The sequence below is a fragment of the Macaca thibetana genome, chromosome 3, assembly GCF_024542745.1.
Source record: "Macaca thibetana thibetana isolate TM-01 chromosome 3, ASM2454274v1, whole genome shotgun sequence".
In the NCBI taxonomy this organism is placed as follows: Eukaryota; Metazoa; Chordata; class Mammalia; order Primates; family Cercopithecidae; genus Macaca; species Macaca thibetana.
The window spans coordinates 147,299,110-147,321,001 of record NC_065580.1 but is presented as its reverse complement, the minus strand read 5'-3'; the positions used below and the strand labels follow the sequence as shown (position 1 = coordinate 147,321,001).

General features: G+C 60.6%; 3 protein-coding genes across 20 annotated transcripts in view; 2 read left to right on the top strand and 1 right to left on the bottom strand.

Moving 5' to 3' along the window:
* NUDT1 (nudix hydrolase 1) overlaps positions 1-21,892 on the bottom strand; it is a 1,171,653-nt gene that overhangs the window by 343,881 nt on the left and 805,880 nt on the right. The window lies entirely within an intron of this gene.
* PSMG3 (proteasome assembly chaperone 3) overlaps positions 1-21,892 on the top strand; it is a 585,180-nt gene that overhangs the window by 214,654 nt on the left and 348,634 nt on the right. The window contains exon 1 of one of the 5 annotated variants that reach the window (XM_050784299.1): positions 18,203-18,206. The exons of the other annotated variants lie outside the window; for them this stretch is intronic. The gene's annotated coding sequence lies outside the window, so the exon portion shown is untranslated. Of the gene's footprint in view, positions 1-18,202; positions 18,207-21,892 lie in introns of those variants that run through there. 5 annotated transcript variants of the gene reach the window in all.
* Positions 1-21,892, top strand: part of MAD1L1 (mitotic arrest deficient 1 like 1) — a 423,851-nt gene that overhangs the window by 320,581 nt on the left and 81,378 nt on the right. For 12 of the 13 annotated variants that reach the window (XM_050784233.1, XM_050784234.1, XM_050784232.1 and 9 more), the window contains one exon: positions 17,656-17,846. In XM_050784233.1, coding sequence (XP_050640190.1) covers positions 17,656-17,846 — 191 coding nt within the window. Of the gene's footprint in view, positions 1-17,655; positions 17,847-18,461; positions 18,576-21,892 lie in introns of those variants that run through there. The other variant, XM_050784235.1, reaches the window with a different exon arrangement.

Sequence of the window (21,892 nt, the reverse complement as noted above, 5' to 3'; positions counted from 1 at the left end):
CGTGGTCTCAGAGCACAGTGGCTTTGCTGAAGGCTGGCTGGCGCTCCAGTTACCACGCCCTGGGCCCTTCTCTCCACACTGTTTGTTTGTTCTTGGTGTCAGGTACTAAAGGGCAGCCCCATTAATTAGGTGTGTAACTAGAGCTGTAAAGGAATCGTGATGTAATCACAGGGTTTGCAGGTGAGCAGGGCAGAGGAAGGGTACCGCCCGCTGTGCCAGGCACACCCACCTGGCTGCCTGCAAACAGATTCTCCCTGGACTGGGTACCCCCCGTGCCTTGAGCCCAGCCTGGGCCTCGGAGCTCCCGGGCAGCGCGGAGAGCTGAAGCACCGTCCCCAGTGGCACAAGTGCGGTTGAGTGTTGGAAATGTGCTTGGGGGCCCAAGACGGAGCCGAGGGAGGATTCAGACAGACGTTCCTAGAGAACCAGGTTCTACAGCACCAGTGAGAAGTCAGCAGAGGTGTGGGGAGGGGACTGCACTGGGGCTGGGGTCCTAGGGCCGGGACACAAGTGGGCCTCACTGCAGCCGGGCCAGTGACTAGGCTGGGGCGGTTCCCACTGGGCCACCGTGGGGCTTCTGGGCTCCGTCCTGAGGGTCACACACAGCTGCGGAGGCATTCTCTCTGTTTGGAAGGTGGCCTGGCTGCAGAGTGGAGCACGGTCTGGGGCAGGCTGAGTCGGGCGCTGGCCGTGGACTGGGCGGAGGCGCTGGTCTGCGAGATGGGGTGTGATATGTGGGCCTAGAATTCAGGTTGTAGGGACACAGTGCTGCCTGGGCCTCTCTCCAGCCCACATCTAGTCTGCTGGGCTCTGGGCTGAAGGCTGAACCGCAGGGTGGGGCCTGTTGCAACAGAGTCAGGGACACCCTCCATCGCCGCCAGACCTTCTCTCCACTGCTCTGGGGCTTTGTCGTCCTGGGGAACCGGAGAGGGTGAGAGTGTTCCTGGCACAGCCAGGCATCCCCACCCTTCCTGCTGTGTGTGACAGAAGTGCCCGGGATGCCTTCTCTGTCCTGGCTGTGCACAGCCACACGGTCCGTGCCCCGGGCAGCGTGTGCCGGCCACAGGGACTGCTGAGCCCTCCTGCTCGTGCTATGCTCCCAGCTGCAGCAAGCAGCTCCGTCGCCGCTTCACCCTTCTCCTCTCCTCTTTCTTTCTGGCACGTCTGTAAACTTTGCTGGTAACTCAAGCCAAGTACCCACTTAGGGATTTCTTCACAGTTGCATTTAAACCTGATTGAAGTGGGAGCTCTTCAGTGCCTGACACATCCAACAGGCGCTTCCCCTGAGCCCCGGCCAGGCGGTGCTGAGGTCGGGGTGGGGCGGCGCCGCTGGGAGCTCCGGCTGTTTGGAGGGGAGGAGCGCCCTTCACCTGGGGTGGGTACCCAGCCCTGTCTCGGCCCCTGTGTCCTTTTCTCTGGTTGAGGGTGTGGTCCCTCCTGCCCCAGGCTGTCATGAGGCTCCTGTGAGCACAGCCCATGTGGGGAGGGCTGGGTGGTCTGCATGCTTGGTGGGCAGCTGAGTGGGAGGCCCACGTGCTGGTGGTGCAGGGCGGGTGTCTCCATGCCGCGGCTCCCTCACTGGACCCCGGCGCCAAGCCCACGCGGTTCTGTCCGCGTGTGTTCTGAGCATCGCCTGGATGCCCAGCCCTGGGGGCACATGGTTGGAGGGAACTGGGCACCTGGACCAGGGAGGGGAGCCAACCTGCCTCTGCCCTGAGGCGGGCTGTGGGCATCCTCGTCCCGGAAAAGCAGGAGGAAAACCGCAGTGGGGAGTGGAGCACATTACTGTTGAACGATGCAGTGATGACAGGAGGATGCCCGAAAAGCCGCGTCCTCCGCCAGCCCCAGCCTTGGTGCTCGCCGGCTCGGGAGATGCGCCAGGGTCGTGCTTGGGAGGCGAGTGGGGGTGCTCCGGCTGTTCATGCAGTGGAGCTCCTGAGAGCCCAGCCTGGCCCCCGTCGTGGGATCGGGACTACGTAGTGTCCTTTCTACGCGTGACGGGGGGGAGCTGCAGGGAGGCCACAAGACACCCACAGCGCAGGGCAGGACATGAACTCATCGTCCCGCCAGTGACCATCCGCCGGGCCTGGCCTGAGTAGCTCCTGACTCCCACACAGGGCCTGGAGGGTCTGAGGAGCTGTCTTAGTAGAGTCCCTTCCTCGAGGGCTCACTCTCCACTGGGCATGGCTCCCAGGCCCCCCGCCCCGCTTCGCCAAGCTGTGGCGTGTGTCTTACTCCTCTCTCTATACCGCCAGCGTGCTCCCCCCCGTGCCATGGCATCGGTCTTGTTCCTCTCTCTATATCGCCAGCGTGCTCCCCCCTCACACTGTGCCGTGGCGTCGGTCTTGTTCCTCTCTCTATACTGCCAGCGTGCTCCCCTCCATGCCATGGCATCGGTCTTGTTCCTCTCTCTATATCGCCAGCGTGCTCCCCCCCTCACACCGTGCCGTGGCGTGGGTCTTGTTCCTCTCTCTATACCGCCAGCGTGCTCCCCACACCGTGCCGTGGCGTGGGTCTTGTTCCTCTCTCTATACCGCCAGCGTGCTCCCCCCACACCGTGCCGTGGCGTGGGTCTTGTTCCTCTCTCTATACCGCCAGCATGCTCCCCCCACACCGTGCCGTGGCGTGGGTCTTGTTCCTCTCTCTATACCTGCCAGCGTTCTCCCCCCACACCGTGCCGTGGCGTGGGTCTTGTTCCTCTCTCTATACCTGCCAGCGTGCTCCCCCCACACCGTGCCGTGGCGTGGGTCTTGTTCCTCTCTCTGTACCGCCAGCGTGCTCCCCCCACACCGTGCCGTGGCGTGGGTCTTGTTCCTCTCTCTATATCTGCCAGCGTGCTCCCCCCACACCGTGCCGTGGCGTGGGTCTTGTTCCTCTCTCTGTACCGCCAGCGTGCTCCCCCCACACCGTGCCGTGGCGTGGGTCTTGCTCCTCTCTCTGTACCGCTGAGTGTCCTGCCTTGCACAGACGGACCACATTTCACTCATCCATTCCTCAGCTGAGGGACTTCTGGGTGGTTCCACTTTTTGGCTGTCGTGAATCATGCTGTGGACATTGTGGACGTTTGGGTACAAGTCTTTGTGTGGATATGCTGTTCGCTTCTCCAGGCAAGACGGGAATTTCCAGGCTCTAGGGAGGAGAGGAGCTGCCAGGTTCTGAGAGGAGCTGCCTTACGGTTTCCAAGGTGGGTTCACACCTTTGCATGTCCCACGTGAGGCTCCTGGGGCCCCACACCCTCCTGGCGTTGGCAGCGTCTGTCTTTCTGGTGGGTGTGAAGTGTGTGTGGGGATGCCTGCACTTCGTCACAGGTAAGGATGATGGGCACTGACGCGGCTTGTTAGCCACTCCTAGGTCATCTTCGGCAAAATACCTACTTAGATCCCTGCCCTTTTTTGACTGGATTGTCATCTGATCACTTTCTTAATGCTTTCTTTTGATAAGCAAAGTTTTAAATCTTGCTGAAGTGCAATGCGTCACCTTTTCCTGTGGGAGTGATGGCAGCTGTGCTTTGTCCCGAGACTTCCCTGCTGACCCCAGTGTTGCAGTCGCCTCAGACCAAGCCCCTTATCCCGCTGGTTGTGTGCGTGGTGTGAGGAGGGATCTACTTCTCACCGTCTCCGTGTGGACATCGGGTCATTCTGGCCCTGCTGGTTGAAAAGACTTTTCTTTCCCCATGGAGTTGCTTTCGCTTGTGTTTTGAAAAGCACCCAACACTGAACATTTCGGTCTGGCCGTCTTCTGTGCCGGCGACGCATGTGCTTGTCCCCTCAGCAGTCCCACGCAGCCGGCCATCGGCCCTTCCCTGACTGTGAGACTTGGAGCCAGACAGCGTGCGTCCTCCAGCCCGCCTTGGAAGACCACTCCACATACGTCCTGCGTCGGCCTGCCAGGGCCTTCGTCACTGTCCCTGACAGTCCTCAGCATGTACTGCCTCAGTACCTCTGCCTTCACTGTTTCCTGGCCCTGCAGCTTTCTGTCCCAGGAAGCGTGCAGCTTTTCTCCTGAGTCTGCCCCAGGTCTGCTTCCCAGCAAGGTGCTGCTAGGACGCCTTTTCAGACCGCAGCCCTCCCGGTCCCAGCTCCCCGCCCCTCGTTGCTGTGGTTCTCTGTAGCACTTCTGCCCCGAGGTGCTACTGTTGCACCTAGTTGATTCTTTATCTGTCTCCCTAGTTGGAAAGCAGCATCCATTAGGGCAGGGGGTTAATGTGTGCATCCATATTGTGTCCTCAGGGCCTGGGGTGATGCCAGGCACCCACTACCTCTCCACACGTACCTGCTGAGTGAATGAATAGCTGAGCCGTGTTTCTCAGGACCCTGGCACCAGGGTTGCTCCCAGTGAGATCCCAGTCCCTGCTGCTCTGTGGCCCGGCAGGGAGGAGGGCTCGGCTCTGGAAAACCGGGGACCCATACTATCCTTCGATGACACCGCATGAGGCTCGTGTTGCTGCCACGACAAACCAGCACTGACTGAGTTACTCAACACAGCGGGGCCGGTGCGGCACTCACGCCTGTCCTCCCAGCGCTTTGGGAGGTCTGGGTGCGGGGGATTACCCGAGGCTGAGTTTGAGACCAGCCTGGACAGCATAGCGAGACCTCATTTCTAAAAAAAATACTAGCCGGGTGTGGTAGCGCCTGCCTGTAGTCCCAGCTACTCTGCAGGCTGAGGCAGGACGATGGCTTGAGCCTGGGAGGTCAAGGCTGCAGTGAGCTATGATCGCACCGCTGTTCTCTACCCGGGGCAACAGAGCGAGACCTTGTCTCAAAAAAAAAAAACACACACACAAACCAAAAACTGAACACCATGTGATCTTACGTTCTGAAGGTTACACGTCTCCCGGGGCTAAAGGCCAGGGGTCATCAGGGCCTGTTCATTTCGGAGGCTCGGGGGAGAATCCACATCCGGCCTTTTCTGGCTCCCGGAGACACCCACGTGCCTCAGCACACGGCCTTTCCTCCACCCTTGGAGCCGGAGCACACATCTTCAGATCTTTAGCCAACTCTCCTGCCTCCCTTTCTGACATGTGAAGATCCGTGTGATTGTAGTGGGCCACCAGGATAATACAGCAACATCCGCCGTCTCACCATCCCTGCCCTGGACACATCTGCAGAGGCCCTTTCCATGTGTGGTCCTGGGGGCTTAGGCATAGCCACCGCCTCCTGATACATGTGTGGTCTCCCGCCGCCCATCACAGTGCCATCTCCTCCTTCCGACTCCCAGGTCCTGAGGCCTCCAGGCCAGCACTGGCCAGGCGGGGGCTGGGAAGAGCCAGCCAGGCCGCGTGGCAGAGTGGAGAGTATGTCCCCCGTTGTGGGGTCAGGCCTGGGCCCTGGACGTGGTGCCTGGGCTTGCAGGAGAGGTGGGCAGGTGCCCTGTGAGGGAGACCTGCCCATGCCGCCCTGGGAGCACGTCTCCCCTCTCCTCCCCCTGCGTGGCGTCCAGCAGGATGTGGCGTGTGCCCCCTCCAGCGTGGCCACCCAGAGCTCCAAGCAGGGCCCAGGAGGAGCTGTGAGGAGGCGTGACTGAGTCTGTGGCATTTCCTGCAGAGTTCTTCCCATCAGGGTGAAGTCTGTATGGCAGAGGCAGCCAGGGAGCCTCCCCTCCACTCCCCGTGGAATCCAGACAGCCTGCATTGCAGCCCCGGCGGCGCCGCTGTGTCCTCAACCAGCTGCTTCCCTCTCAGCCTCAGCTTTGTCCTGGGGGAGAGGCCACTGGGGCCTGCTCTCCCTCCCACCATAGCAGCTGTCAATCATGAAACCCTCATGGTGTCAGCCGAGGGCTCCCCCTCCCCTCCACCCCTAGAGCCAGAGCGCCCTGCGAGGTCCTGGGTTGCTGACCCCACACCAACCCCCGGGACGCCAGGGCCATCTCCAGGACCAGGGACAGCAAGGGACCTGGCTGCTGCAGCAGCTCCTAGAAGGTAAAGCCTTTGGCCTCAGAGAGCCTCCCCCAACAGTTCCCGCTCCCTTCGCTCGCTTCTCCAGGCCGGGCGTGCACCCGCGGATTCCTCCTCCCGCAGAGCCTGCCCTGATGGGCCCCCCACCCCACACCACCCCAGGCCCCTCCTCCGAGTGGAGTGCTCCTCAGCACTCGGGTCCTCCCTGTGCCACCCCACCTGGAACCCTGCTCCTCGCCCCGCTCCTTCCAGAGCCGTCTCTTTGGCTACTCCGATTACCAGACCAGTTTGTGTCCCCTTCCCGAGTCTCCTGCCATCTGAAGAGCTCATTACATCCGGAATCCGAGGCCTCGCTGCCTACATTAGCAGGTTTTCATAGACTGCCACATCTCAAAAAGAGGAAAAGAGACAGGAGATTTAAAATTCTCGTCTTGCCGAAAGCAGACAGATTGACTCGAAAATGACCTAGTCAATAAAAGATGAGCTCTGGAAAGGCTTCCCTCTTCTCAAAGAGGGCTCGCCTGCCTGGGAGCTGAGGTTCTGCAAGCCTCTGTGGGAAATTAATAATGCATGCGGCATGCAAAGCGGCCAGAGCCCATGCAGCCCCCACCCCCACATTTCCCAGGACCTCGCCACTGCCACCCCAGGCCTCTCTCCACGGACCTGCTGCTGGGCAAGTTCCTGGAAGGAAGCTTCCAGAAACAGATGAGGTGGCCGTGTTCTGTGGTCACATCTTGGCTCAGCTGTGATGTCGCTGTGGTGCACTGCTCCCTCTGGAGTGTTTCTGGCTCTGGGAGGTATGTGCGCGATGGGCTCCCTGACTGCACAGGGGCCCTGGCTGTGAGCCTGTGAGGCTGGGTCTGCCTGGAGCCAGTGGGATGAGAGGGAAGTGCTCTGAAGACCGTTCCCCCACTGGTGCAGGGACAGGAAGCACAGGGTTCCGGTGGCTCTGCTGTATCGGCTGCAGGGACTGCAGCCCTGCCTGTGCCAGGAGGAGCCATGACAGGATGGGCACCCCTTGCCCTCCTTGGGCTGGCATCTCTGCACAGGGCCTGGGACCTCTGCAGTGGCCACCGGTTCTCATCTCTCCTGGTGCCTGCACCTGCCTCACCTCACCCTAACAGGAGGAGTCACATCTGACCCCAACCGCTTCCTTTTACCAGAGCTTCTCAGCTCATGTTCCCGAAAAGGAGAGATTAAGTTTTCCTTTTGAGCCAAGACATGCCCCATTTGCTGTCCGTGTCTCAGATGGCCATCTTTCATCCAGTCAACGGGGCTGACCGCGCGGTTTCCACTGCTAACACACGCAGAGCTGGCTGGTTCTGGGGTCTGTACCCACACGCAGGGCCTCTGCCGCCATCTGGACCCCTGCCACCCCAGTTTTCCCCACTTTAGGGTTTCGGGTCAGGAGGAAACTATCCCGACAGCTCCCTGTGCTCCTGCAGACTTCCGGGTTTGGCCATGGTTCCCGTCAGCCCCCCAGACCTCCACCAAGTGTCCGAGGGGATGTGGAGCCCAGCCCTTTCCCACCACTTCTGCCCTGCAGCTGCACGGAGGGCCAGGTTGAACGGCTGAGGCCCAGCCCCTGCCTTCAGGCAGCTCACACAGTGAGAGAGGTGGCCCTGCCCAGGTGGCCTCAGCTGGAAAGGCATGTGCGTGCACCAGAGGTGCAGACCCAGTCCAGGGGGGAGGGACAGGATGCCCCAGAAGGGCCTCATCTGGAGGTGGCGCCGGACTGGGGAGGGTCGGGACGCCCCAGAGGGGCCTCATCTGGAGGTGACGCCAGACTGGGGAGGGTCGGGACGCCCCAGAGGGGCCTCATCTGGAGGTGGCGCCGGACTGGGGAGGGTCGGGACGCCCCAGAGGGGCCTCATCTGGAGGTGATGCCGGACTGGGGAGGGTCGGGACGCCCCAGAGGGGCCTCATCTGGAGGTGGCGCCGGACTGGGAAGTCGGGACGCCCCAGAGGAGCCTCATCTAGGAGCTGCAGAGGCAGCCAGGCCCCTTGCTCTCCCTGGTCCTGGAGATGGCCCTGGTGTCCCGGGGGTTGGTGTGGGGTCAGCAACCCAGGACCTCACAGGGCGCTCTGGCTCTCGGGGTGGAGGGGAGGGGGAGCCCTCGGCTGACACCATGAGGGTTTCATGATTGACAGCTGCTATGGTGGGAGGGAGAGCAGGCCCCAGTGGCCTCTCCCCCAGGACAAAGCTGAGGCTGAGAGGGAAGCAGCTGGTTGAGGACACAGCAGAGCCACCGGGGCTGCAATGCAGGCTGTCTGGATTCTGCGGGCAGTGGAGGGGAGGCTGACGCCAGACTGGGGACGGTCGGGACGCCCCAGAGGGGCCTCATCTGGAGGTGGCGCCAGACTGGGGAGGGTCGGGACGCTCAAGAGGGGCCTCATCTGGAGGTGATGATGAACTCAGATACTCGTGAGGTCTAGGGAGAAAGCAAATGTGGGGTGCCCAGAGGATCCCCAGTGGGGGTGGCCCAGGGAGGCATTTCTGAACTGAAGCCTAAATGACTGATGGAGGCAGTTGCTCAGCCCACAGGGCAGTGCTCAGCGTGGGCTCCAGCTTTGGCCCCGCGGCCTGGTGCCTGGCGGGTGCTTGAGGGATCCCCTCCGTCAACAGTGCTGGTGCCCAGAGGTGGCCCTGTGCTGACATGTCGGATGGCTGCAGTGACCACCCCTCCCTATAGTCCTGGTGCCAGGGTGGCTTATCTGCTGCTGGCCAGAGGCTGTGGAGCTGGATCCTGGCCTCCTGCAGGCATCTCCATGTCTATCCAGCAGGTGCCACATCCCCCCACATATGCAGGGTGTCTGGAGGGTCACTGACACCGGTGCCAATGTCCCTCCTGCTAAAGGTTCCGCTGGGCCTCTGCTGCCAAAGGACCCCATGGGGGCTGTGGAGCCTGGTGCTGGGGGGGCTGTCCCTTGGGGTTCAGCTGCTCTGTTCTCAGTGGTGGGAGAGGAGTCTTCTCCAAATATGATATCCGTGCCCGCCCGTCACCCCGGGACTCTCCCACCCTGTAATCTGGTGGGCTGTAATTGCTGGTGTCTTTTCACATCATTTTGTGCCAGGTGACAAGCTGCTTGCTGGAGTGAGTCGTTAATCACACAGAGGTGCCCTGTTTGAAAGCTGCACAGCTCACCCAGGCAGCGCCTGCCAGGCGGCGGGCCTGCGAGCGGCTCCTCCATGTGGAGTTCCAGGGCGACTGTCTCCTCGCTGGTGCAGAGTGTGCAATTTCTGCCCAGCAGGAGGACTCATGGCTCGTCATGGAGGCTGCGTCTCAAGGGCCCTCTGGCACCAGCAGAGTTGAAGCGACCATCTTCTTGGGGCAGCAGCAGGCCCTGGCTGGCAGGAGGTGGCGTCCCTTCCTCCTGTTACCAAAGCTAGTTCCTGGGAGCCGTGATGTCAGCCAGCCACTCAGGCCGGTCTCCGGGAATTTGGATTTGGGGCAGGCAGGCAGTCCCTGAGATGAGCCGAGTAGTGTGCTACGGGCCATGCTGGGGTATGGTTCTCACGGTGTGACGTCCTGGGGCCCCCGGCCAGTCCGTAGGTGCGTCCCCACCTCCTACAGTCTCTTGCAGAGACAGCCAGGACCCGGATACAAATCCCACAGCCATAACCACAGCAGCGCCCCGTGCCCATGGCTGCTAATAAAATTGCATCAATATTTGATGTCTAATTATTAAATATTTAAAAATGTAAAACTGAAATAGTTTAGAAGTTTGCAAGACATGAATGATTCAGTCCCAGGAAGCATGGCTCAGCATTGGGCCTGGGCAGGACCGTGGCTGCCAGTGCCTGCCAGGGCCCAGAGTGCTTGCTGCAGGGACACTCGGGCGGCTCACCCAGCCCTGGACCTTGACTGGCTTCCTGTGTCCACAGTGTGCAGGGGATCCTTGGTCGTCTCTCGTCAAGGTCAGGCCTGGGCCTAATGTGGAGGCCCATGCGTCACCCACTAGTAAACCACCCCAGTGCCAGGCACCTTCAGAGGCTGGTCCTGCTGCTCCCAGTCCAGGCACGTTCCCTCCTGCCTTGTGTTCCCAGTGGCACTGAGCGTCTGAGAGTCATCTCTGACCCGTCAGACCCGTCTGTCCCAGAGGGAAGATACGGAGATGCCAATGCTGGCAGCCTCCAAAAGAAGCAGTCCGGCAGGACCCCCTGGGGCTGCTGCTCCTGCCAGGCGCCCAGCCGCTGCCGGGGAGATGTCTAATGAGAGAGACGGGAAATAGACACTTGGGGGAGCCAGGCTGTGTCGGGGGGTCATGAGAGAAACGCGTGCTGGGGGAGTTTCATAACGTTGAGAACAGAGACACAGCTCCACCACTTCCAGGGAGTGAGAACCAGTCACTTGTAAAAGACCAGAAGTCAGAACAGCCTCAGGCTTCTCCACAGCAGCGCTGAGTGCTTGAGACTGGAGGGCGATGCCTTCAGCACTGCAGGAGAGGCCTGTTGTGGGGCTCACACCTGTCATCCCAACACGGTGGGAGGCCAAGGCGGGAGGAACACTTGAAGCCCACAGGTCAACACCAGCCTGGGCAACATAGAAAGACCCTAAAGATATATATATATATTAGCCCAACGTGGTGGCGTGCTCCTGTGGTCCCAGCTACTTGGGAGGCTACGGTGGGAGGATCGCTTGAGCCCAGGAGGTCGAGGCTACAGAGAGCTACAGCCGTGCCACAGCATTCCAGCCTGGGCGACAGAGTGAAACCCTATCTCAAAAAGACAAACACAACTCAAGGCGGGGTGTACACAGCCTGGAATTCTGCATCTGGCCAAATTACCCATCAGCCCTGAAGGTGAGGTGGAGGTGGCTTCAGCTGTGCGGGGTTCCAGACGATGTTCCCTGTCTCACGCCATCAGGGACCTGCTGAAGGGTGTGGTTGTGAGAGTTGGGGGGCTGCTGCAACCCCAAGCCAGGTAGCCCACAGCTCCGGCTGCAGCAGCCGGGACAGACTTGCTGGGCCTGTCATGCTGGAATCCCAACCTTTGAGCTGGAAAAGGTGCTGTGTCCAGGCTGTGCCAGGCTACATCGTTGGGACCGTATATGGGCAAACGTCCTGCCTGGCCACCCGTGTCTGCCGAGAGCCTTCATCTCACCCTTGCAGGGTGGCCCTGGCCAGACTTACTCCTGAGCTCTGGGGCCACAGGCCGCCTCCTCCTGGAGACTCTGTGCCATACTCTGGGGGTGTCGGGGCGGTCGCCCTGTCTCTCCAGGGTCAGTCCGGACCACACCCGGGTGACCTTCTGGGCATCCTTGCGGCCCAGACCACACTGTCCCCTCACTCCACACCTGGACTCAGGCCCACCGCTCAGATCCCGCACCGAGCACCTGTGATGTACGTAGACGGCCGAGGGGTTGTTGACGGCACAGGGATGTGTTTTATGAGAAACATGTTACTGCCGAGAGGGTTTTCGCCTCCACTGTCTTACTGACCCGGGGGCAGGTGACGTTAGCCCCGCTCCCACCACACCCAGGGAGGAAAGGGGGCTTAGAGAGGTGAGGTGACTTGTCTGTGAACACACAGGCAGCGTGTGGAGCCTGGAATCACTCCTTCCTCCTGGCCACGTGGCGGCGTCAGCAGTGGGGCCGGGCCTGCCCCAAGTAGAGTTATCCTCCTGGCTTGGCCTGGGCCTCGGGGGCTGTTTTGTTTAATGGTGAAATATTAGTCCCTTTTTGTGGGTTGTTTAAAGCCTGAAAATCCCAACATTGGTTAACTGTATTTTATTCACTATTTAGGAAGAAAAATGGCTCTGCCCTGAGTCCCCAAAGGAAAATTTCAAAAGCTGCTTCCGCTTCCTAAACCGAGCGTTACTGTGGAGTCTGGGACTTGGGGTCCTCGGTGGCAGCTGTGCAGGGCCCAGACCCAGGCCAGCTCCTCACTGGGGCACCTGTCCAGGTCAGGGACAAGAGCTGGGGGACCGTGGGACAGGGGCAAGGTGGTGGCGGTGGGGAGATAGTGGGGATGGGGGCATGGCAAGGGCTGAGCAGCTGGGAGCTGCTCTGAGGCCATAGGTACCCTCACCGTCCCCTCACAGGCTGAAGCCCTGGAGGCTGCCGGCTCTCACAGTGACCCTGTCAGCCACAGCGGGGATGGAAGTGGAGGCTTGCGGGCGGGGCTGTGGCACGGCCTCTCTTGGGCCTGCCTTGATTTTAAGGGCTTTTCTTCTGAGGCCATGGGAAGGCTGTATGTTCAGAGATGAACACGGTGTTCAGGGACAGACGCACACGTGTTCGGGGATAAACGGACGTTCAGCTGTGGGTGTATGTGTCCCGTCCGCTGTATGTGTGCTTGCTTGTGGTTAAGCTGACGGTGAAGCTTGCTCAGGGACGGGAGCTCAGGGCTGTAGGGGATGGCGGCTTCACTCACCTGCGTGTTCAGCATGCGCCCATCACCCACTTCCATGTTCCAGGTTCTCAGGTGTGATAGTGACACACAGCCCTGGCCCAGCCCACCTGAGCTCAGAGTGCACCACAGGGAAAGAGCCTGAGGCCCAGGCATCTGAAACAGCTCTGTGGGCGCCACAATCCACGCCCTGCAGGAAAAGAGCATGCGGAGAACAGGAGCCAGAGGCTGGCGCAATGGAGAAGCCAGGTGCAGGAGAGGCAGCTGGGGAAGGGAGCGCGGCTCAGGGCCTGGGGTGGAGCTGGGACCAAGTCAGGCCAGGGCCAGATGCAGCTGCCGCAACTGCCAGGCCAGGCACCCAGCAGGGCGTGAATACCCCAGGAGAGAGCCCTGCTCCAGCTCGAGTCTTGATGTGGGAGCGTGGAGATCTGTCTGCCTGGACAGGGACTGGATGGATTAGCAGGAGTGGTGTCAGCCCAGAGAACTAAGGCCAGCCTGGGAAGAGGCTGCTTGGGGCTCAGGGACCCTGTGGAAGCAGCAGGGCTGGCGTCTCTTCCCACTGTGATGTCTTCCCACGTGGGCCGGCTACCTCAGCTGTGCAGGAGCCGGCCTCCTTGGAGCAGAGCTGCCCAGTGCCTGTGGGTGTCTGCAGGTGCTTGGTAAACAGCCAGGCCCAGGATCCTTTTTTTTTTTTTTTTTTTTGCACTCCAGGCTGGAGTGCAGTGGCTTGATCTCAGCTCACTGCAGCCTCTGCCTGCCAGGCTGAAGTGATTCTCCTGCCTCAGCCTCCCGAGTAGCTGGGATTACAGGTGTGCGCCACCACACCCAGCTAATTTTTGTATTTTTAGTAGAGACAGGGTTTCACAGTATTGGCCAGGATGGTGTCGAACTCCTGACCTCAGATAATCCACCTGCTTCAGCCTCCCAAATGCTGGGATTTCAGGTGTGAGTCACCGTGCCCAGCCCCAGACTGCTCTTAAAATCATCCCAGGACACAGAAGGGGGTCAGGCCGGCCTCACTCACGGGAGAGGTCCCAGAGGGAGGTCACAGAGTCCAGGCCCACAGAGCTAGGGGGCTGCTGGGTCCCCTTCCCACTGCAGGACATGCAGCAAGGCTGGAGCCTGGGGCAGGGTTCCCCTCACCCTGAGGCTCACATAGCCCGCCCAGCCTGGTTCAGCGTGGGTATAGCTCAGGCTCCAGGGAAGGGCGGAAGTGGACAGGCAGTGCCCTGGGGCTGCACTCCTGAGATCTGTTGGTACCTTGGAAAGATTCTCTGCTTGCTGTCGTCTGCATGTGCCCCGTAACACTGGAAGGAGTGAAGAGGATGTAGAGAAAAGTACTGCGTTTTCCTTTTCCCTCCTTCTGAAAGGCCTGGGCCCTGGCATCTCTGTCCCCATCCCTGTAGGCCACAGCTGTGTGCTGGCTCTCCCTGCCCTGCCAAGGTAGAAGCAGTCTCCGTGTTTCAGGCTGTGAACCGGACCTCTTGAGATACGTGCTGTAAACGCTCCTTTATCCTGACATCCCGGCCCTCAGTGCCGTAAAGCCGCTCTTCCCCACTAGCTAGCCTTTACGTAATGGAGCACAATGTATTTTTATTCTGTCCTCTTCACAGCTGCTTCCTGTGATTCCAGGAGGAGGCAGGTGTGGGGCTAAGGTGGTGAGGGGGTAGCTGTTCAGGCACCAGCGTCATGGATGCCTTTGGCCCCCTGCGACGCCCCACTGGGCCGCACCCTAGGCAGCCGCCGCCGCGTCCTCTCTGACTCCCACTTGAACACCTGCTGTTCTCCTTCCTCTCTTGCCCCTCATCGAGGCCTTGAGAACCCATCAGCACCAGGCGTGTGCCCCTGCGTCCCTGCAGGGTGGTAGCAGGTACCTCCTAGAGGTAGCAGGGGTCCCAGGGGTGTGGAGGAGGGGCCCGAGGAGGGCCGGCGTCCAGGCAGAGGGGAGCTGCTGCTTCCTAGGCAGGTGCTCCTGTTCCGTGTGGCCAGAGTTCAACATCCCCGGGCAGGGAAGCCCACCTTCCACCACAGCCAGGGCTGTGGGTGGGCTGGGCTCAGGGCCTCCTTGCGGTTTGGCTCTAAGCCTGGGGTGACTCTGGAGGCCAGTGGGGAGGGCCTAAAAGCCTTGGTGGGGCCACCCCAGAGAGCAGGGCTGCAGAGCTGGGCTCCATCCCTGAGCACCCCTGGCACCGCAGGCCATGAGCACACAGCAGGCCGGGCTGGGCGGGGGACGGGGGCCTGGAGCGCTGCAGGCCGCACCACTGCCTCGCCTCAGCCCATGCACTGCTGTCGCAGGTCGGGCCTGAGAACAGCCTGGGCGGTGCCTCTGTGGTCCTAGGGCCAGGGTTGGGCACAGGGCTGTCGCTTCTCACCCCGGGGGTCTCGGCCACTGGCTTCTGGGGTCTCTGAGAGGAGCTTGCCCAGGATCCAGGTCCACAGAACCCCGTCCAGAGGAACCCCGGGCTCCTGGCTCACTTTGGAGGAGACCACGTGAGAGCAACCGGCAAGAAAGCAATGACATCTCCGAGACAGAAAACCCATCTTTTATTTATTTTATCCAAAGCATTGTGTGAATTATTCATTCACGTTTATGTAAGCCACTGAACTACAGGGATAAAGGGGGGTCAGAACGCTGGCTTGATCTGCCCCAAGCTGAACCGACTCCGTCGAGGCAGCCTTGTCTGGAGGATGGACCCTTCCCTACCTGGACTGGAGACCAGGGTCAGGCCACCTCGCTTCCGAGGGTCTGTGTGGCATGGAGGACGGACCCTTCCCCTCCAGGGCCCTGGGTTTGGCTGTCAGAGGGCGAGAGAGTGGCGCCAGGAGTGAATGCGCGGTCCCCGCTGCTCCCAGCTGTATGGGTGGTGGTCTCGCCTCTGAGAGGGGGCCCCACACACCACCTTCCTCACCCTGGAACCTCATGCCAACCTGCCATGGGTGGGCCATGCAGCTGGGAGCCCCGGAGCTTCCAGAGGTCTGTGAGCGGCACAGGCGGCTTTGAGGTCTATCGGAAAACAGGGCTCTTTCCTCCTCCAAGGTCAGGCTGCATTTATTACCAAAATCTAATTATTCCCCTTTGGACGTCTGAGATCTATCAAAGGCAGCATGGGCCGTGTTAGAGTGAAATATGGCCTCTGAAACGTGGTCTCTGCGTTCTTCCTTCCGCACGTGGGAACTCCTGCTACCGACAGCCCCGTCTTCGGGAGGGTCAGCCGAGGGACGCAGGGAAGAATATTGGGGTCAGAGCTGCCAATTAACCTTCAGATTTCGTCGCCTGATTCATCAAGGGCCCCGGGCCTCCTCCTGCCGGAGGGGCAGGGCTGTGGAATAACAACGTCCCCCAGGGCCGTCTTTGCCGGCGACGGAGGGAGGAGGCCAGGTCGGGGCCAGGGCCGAATCAGTGCCGAATCAGTGCCGAGGCTGCCATCCCACAGGTGGACGGGCGCCAGGGCCCCTCTGCTGACAGGCCCGCGGTGGTACAGGCCCCGTCTCCTCCCAGTCCCTGACATCCGGATGCCACTAACATGGGCCCTGCACTGCTGCTCCTTCCAGAACCCATGGCAGGCGGCGCCCTTGCTCTTGCAGCCAAGCGGCAAATCTCTGTGAGCCTGAGTGTCCTCGTGTGTGGACTGGGGATTGGATCGTGTTCGTAGCTGTCACAGCCAGGCGGTGAGTGCATTTGCACATGGAACGGGCTGCTCTACTGAGCTCACGCCGTCGGGGGTGCCCAGCGGCCCTGCACTCTCGGCAGTGGCCTCCAGTGCGTGATCTGGCTCACTGCCTCTGAAGGCAGCTGCCTGCCTGTGTCCGTGTTGCAGACAGAGGACCTGGGAGATGGGGTGAAGGGGTAGGTTCAGGGTCACAGGTCGGGGAGGCAGAGCCGAGCTGGACCCGCGGCCCCTCCCGCATTCTCCATCTTTCTCTGTAGACTTCAGGGCTTCTCGTTTGCACTTGGCTCCCCTGTCCCTGATCATCTCCAGGAAGCAACCTGGACTGCATCGTCTGCCTTAAACTGGCCCATCAGAGCCTCTTCTGGCCGCTGTACACAAACTCCCCGGCAGCCCGTCCCTCACTCGCTGTGACCTGGCCAGCAGGCACTCACATGTGTACCTTTCCTCACACTCCCCCAGAGTGGGCTGTGGGGGACCCCACACCCGTCCTGGGGCCTTCAGACTCATCTCTAACTCAGGACCAGCCTTCCCCCGGGCACTGCCTGGGGTTGGAACCCTTGTTCTCTCCAACCTTGTGGCTATGGTTGACTTTAATATCCTCTTTCTCAGCCCAGCCAGGGAGCTGACCATCCTGTGCCTGGATGCGGGTACCTACACCAGTCCTGTGATTCAGTCCCTCGTCATAGTGGAGGGAGGCTGGCAGCTGGCCCATCTCCTGTGACCTGCAGGATAGGGTCCACCGGGCTCCCGGCCCCGCCTGGAGTGGTCCCAGGCCCCTGGAGGGCTCCCCAGCGCCAGCTCCAGACAGCACTGCTGGGAAGCACCCAGCCTAGGGGACGGCTCTGTGTGCATTTAAGTGGAGCCAGTCCTAATAATTAACGGTGAGGATAAATCGAGGTTTAATTACTTGGAAGGCCTTTCGGGTGAGAGATTCATGATAATCGCTGTTATCCTCCTGATGGCTCTGCTCAGTAGTTCCTCCCCAGGCAACCGTAAACCCTGGCAGCGGGGGGCGGGGGCGGGGCGCAGGACTGTACCCTGAATGGTCACTTAGAGCCATGTTGGGGACAGTGGGCCTGGGGGTGCCGGCTCTCGTCTCACGAGTGACCTGGCCTCAGAGGTGGCTGGCAGGTAAAGCCCCGGGGCAATAGGATCCGGAATGTCCAGGTGGCTTCCTGCCTGCCTCCCCGTTTCTCGGTGCTGGCTCCTGCGGGGAAGGTGTCCAACCCCAGAAAGGACCCAGGCAGCAGCCTGGGAACAGATGGTCAGGATCGCTGGGTGGTGTGGCGGCCCAGGCCTTCACTTTGGGACCCACATCCTCAGCAGCAGCTACTCTTCAGGTTCTCGCCTAAGTCGCTGGAGCGTTGGGGCAGGTGCGCCCCTGAGTCATGCCTGATCCTGCGGCTTCCTGGCAGTGATTGGGTGGCTCCAGGTGTCATTCTGCCGGCTGAGGGCTGGTCCCTCCTGGGCTGCTCGTAGTCTGGCTCTCAGAGTTACCATTCTTAATGCAGTAACTTTATCATCACCACCACCAGAGGATCAGCCTTTATCAGCTCATCCCTCACTCATTCTCTCATGCGTGCCAATGGAGGCTGGCTAGTGTGACATGGGGGCCTCCTGTGTCCCTGGGCAGCCGCCACTCCCGCCTGTACTCAGCCTCCTCCCTGCCCTGGCCACTCCTGGTTCCCCACCCCTCCGGCCGGGTGCTGCACTCACTGTCTCCTTCCCTCCCTCCCGCAGAGCTGAAGAAGCAGGTGGAGAGCGCCGAGCTGAAGAACCAGCGGCTCAAGGAGGTTTTCCAGACCAAGATCCAGGAGTTCCGCAAGGCCTGCTACACGCTCACCGGCTACCAGATCGACATCACCACAGAGAACCAGTACCGGCTGACTTCGCTGTACGCCGAGCACCCGGGCGACTGCCTCATCTTCAAGGTGGGTCCTGTGTGCGACTGTTCTCTGGCTCTGTCTCCTCCCACGGGGAGATCCGACCGTAGCCCTCGGCAAAGGAGCAGCTCTGCGAAGGGGATGGTGTGGAGGGCCAGGCAGGAAGGAGGTGCACTGGGCTGTCCTGAGGCTTCACCCCCTGAGGCTTCTCAGCCTTGGGCCAACCCTATGTGGCTTTGCAGCCCTGGACTCTGGGTATGGAAGGCCCTGGGCCGGTGCGCCGACTTTCTCGGCCTCTGTCTGTGGCAACTTGGGCTTCGTTCCACAAGGGCTGTGGCCGCAGGCGTGTGTCAGTGTGTCCAGTGGCAGCAGCGCCTGGGGAGGACTGAAGTCCATGTGGGGCCGGGGCAGGGGTGCCTTCCAAGCCGCCAGGCTGCGCGGTGGGACAGCAGCCAGAGGCCAGCACAAGGCAAGGTAGACAGACTAGAAGAGGAAAGGAGAGCCGGGAGCCGGCCACATCTCCACACCCTCGTCCTGTGAGCCAGCAGGCGCTCTTCTGGTTTGCTGGTGCAGCAGGACTGGGTCCACCGTTGTGGACATGAAGAGTCCTCGGGTGAGCAGGGTCTGGTAGCAGAAATCGAGGTGTTACATGTTGACCCTCAGGGTGGCGGTGGCCCCACGTGGACCTCCAGCAGCTGGAAACCCAGGGTGACAACGGCTTGTTCATCACTGCCCCAGTGAGCTAACCTCCCGTTTGTGAATATGGTGCCGTCGACCTGGCGTGGCATTGTGGCCCCGGTGAGGCCTCGTGGCCCCGTCTTGGCATGTGGCTGCTTCAGGAAGGTTGGAGGGGGCGGTGGCTGTGGGAGGTCAGGACAGGCAGAGACGGGCCCCACCTGGGACTGCTATGGTCTGGAACGGGCGTCTAAACCACCCACAGTCTGCAGCCTCTGCGTGTCTTTATAGAACTGAAAACCAACTTTGATTTGTACAAAAGCTGTACCCAGTGCGGCCTACGCATGTCCGCCAGCCTCTCCCAGCAGCGAGCCGCTACCTGTCTGATTCAGCCTTAGCCCGGCGATTCCTCCTCCTCCTGCACAACCCGCCTGTCTTCACAGCCTGCGCCGCTCTGGGGCCCTGCGCCAGGCTTGCTCTGCGCTCCTTCTGGATTTCCCGCTTCTCAGATCACATTCATCCATTTCTATACGCATGAAAGTCTCAAAGCTTTGAATAATAAAAACACACCAAGTCTTTAAATAAGCTATCAGAAATGTACTTCTTCGCTTTTGTATAATTCTGTATACTTTGAATAATTCACAGAGGTGTTTAATGCATTATAGAAATTCCATGGGTTTTGAAAATGATTAGTATTAATAAAGGCGTATCACGAACCGTCATCACTTAACACATCACTTGTTACATCAACATTTACAAATTAGGAGGCGGCGTTTCCCCGTATCCCTGCATGTGCTGTAGTTGAAGCAATGATCTTAGGAGGACCAACTCCAGCGGAACCTTGGGACGCCCTCCACAGTGTTTTCTATTTAGAGTGTCGAAAATTCCAAAGAGGGACGCAAGCCAGTCGTCATCCTCCCGCGAAAGGCAGCCGCCGTCCCGCTTTGCTGTTTCCTTTTGGTGTTCTATACATAGGCACGTATGTAGGCATGTTCATTTACACCTGGAAACTCAGGATCCTGGGGTTCCATTGTGTGTGCTCCTGTGTTACTTTTAAAAAACCCCGTTAGCAAGTAGTTCCTTGGCCCCTGTCAGCCCCGTGTGGGCTTCTGAAGCACACCCCTGCCTGGTGTCCTCAGGTTTGCTGGACACCAGGTCCATCCCCGTCATACCCTCGAGCACGGGCCCTGCCGCTCTCCCTGCTCAAGCCAGCATCTCAGCTCCCTCGGCCCTCATCCCGCCCCCCGGACCCCGGCCATGGCAGGATGCTGAGAGCAGAAGGCTTGGGCCGGCCTCAGCTTGCCAGTGGCCGGACCTTCAGCCCCCACAGCCTGGGCGGGACCTTCAACCCTCGTGGCCTGTATGGGAACCCCTGCCCTCCTCCCTGCCTTGGAGCCCTCTTAGCCCCCAGGCTCCTGAGGTCAGGGAGAGACAGGAAGGGGGCCCCAGGAGGAGGCAGGCAGGCAGCAGAGAGCCCAGGAGCTGGCCAGCTCGCTCCAGGCCTGAAGGACACACAGCGTACAGGAGGCCTGGCTTGCCCTGAGGAGCCGCGGCTCCTTCAGGGATCTGGCCTGGCCCCTGCAGCTCTTGCCAGGTGTCCCGCCTCCCTTCCTAGACCCTTGTGATCTGGAGCCTTGGCGCCCTCCCAGGCCACCCCCTCACTGCCCATCTTCCAGCCCTTGCTGTCCCTTCTTTCCAGTGGCAGGCCTGGCCTGACCTGACTTTCTGGACCACAGCTTGTCCTGGCCCAAGGCCTGTGTGAATATGTCTTTGCAGGCCCTGTGAGGGCTGGTTGTGCTGGGTCAGGAGTCACGGAGCTGAGGCAGCCGCCTCTGGAAGGACAGACGGGCCACTGGCCCAGCACTCCACCAGCAAGGCCTGGTGCCCACAGTGGTCCTGCTCCCCACCCTCCTGGCTGCCCACCATGCCTGCTCTGGGCCCTGTCCCGGGGGCTCGCATGGGTGGACAGTGTCAGGGAATGAGGTTGCTTTCAGCTGACCCGCTTTCCCCGTGTATGACATGCACTGTGTTTTCATGCTTGAAGCTCACAGGATCGGGGAGATTAAGAAAAGGATGGAAGGGCTTTACAAGTTGGTATTTGCAGGCAGGGCTGAGAGCTCTGGGGTGTGCCTGGCAGGGGGATCTCTGGGCAACCCAGGCAGGGGGCTGACTGAGGTGAGCGTGTGGGCTGGTGCCCAAGCACAGCTGTTGCCAGCAGGGTGCCGGCTGGGCCTCTGCCTCGTTTGTAAAGCAGGCACAGTTATGTCTCACCCGCAGGAGTAAGTGGGGCCATGTTCCTGGCACACCGTCATGGTTGCTGAGACCCCACCTTGGTCCATCATTTTCATTTCTGAGCAGTGAAGTCCCTGCAGGCAGAAGCTGCCAACTTGTGCCTGCGTTTCTCCCTAGAACCCCAGCGCCAAGGCCCACCGGCTCTGTCCTCTTCACCTGGGCCCAGCTCGCTTGTAGACACCTTCTCCAGGAAGCCCTCCTGGGTTCCTCAGACGTGGGACCCCTTCTTCTGCTGGCTCCCCTCCTAGAACACCTGCCACCTTGTGCTTTTCCTGACAGGCAACTCTGCCAGAAGTTTTATTCTGTTGGGTTAGTTGTCCCTTGAGGGTCCCCAGGGGACCTAAGCATGCCCCTCCTGTGTTTCTCCCCCACTGCTGGGTGCCTGGTTTTTAAAGATGCTTCTTGCTCCATTTCTCTCTCAGGCTTCCTTTCACAGCCTCTTTCCCCTGGCCTCACCCAACCCCCACCCTCTCCTCCTGCTCTTCCTCCTCCCTCTCCACTCCTCCTCCCACTCCAGACTCTGTCCTGCCCAGCCCACGTGCCCTGCTGGCAGCTGTGCCCAGCACCCCTCTCGCCCCCTCCCCTCTTTGGAGGGCTGGGGCCTCCCAGACCTTCCTGCGCCCCATCTGATTAACGTGGAGGGATCTCCTGCTGGAAGGATCTGGGCCTCTAGAGCATGTTCATGAGGGCTGACACTGGGCACACAGCCTCACCTCCCCGAGTGTCAGTCTCCTCACCTGTTGAGTGGAAGTAACTGTGGCTCACTTCAGAGGCTGTAGGAGGCGAGTCTCGTAAGTGTCACCTGTAGAGCGGTCATATTGCACCAGGATCCCTGTTGGCTGGTTCAGCTCCAGCCCACGGTGCACCCGTGCTTCTCACAGAGCTGTGATCCTGCAACCCTGCCTGCCATCCCCAGAGCCACAGGATAGCTCTGCTGGCCCTCGCTCGGCATCCTGGTCCCTGCAGACCCTCTGGACGACCTGCAACGCTCGAGCTTTCAAAGACTCCCTGTGAGACTACTTCCGGAGTCCTCCGAGCTGCCCTTCACTGGGCGAGGCCGTCGGCCTCCTGAGAAATCCTCCCCCTTGGGTGCCAAGAGCTGCCGAGTCCTCTGGCAGGAGCTCTGA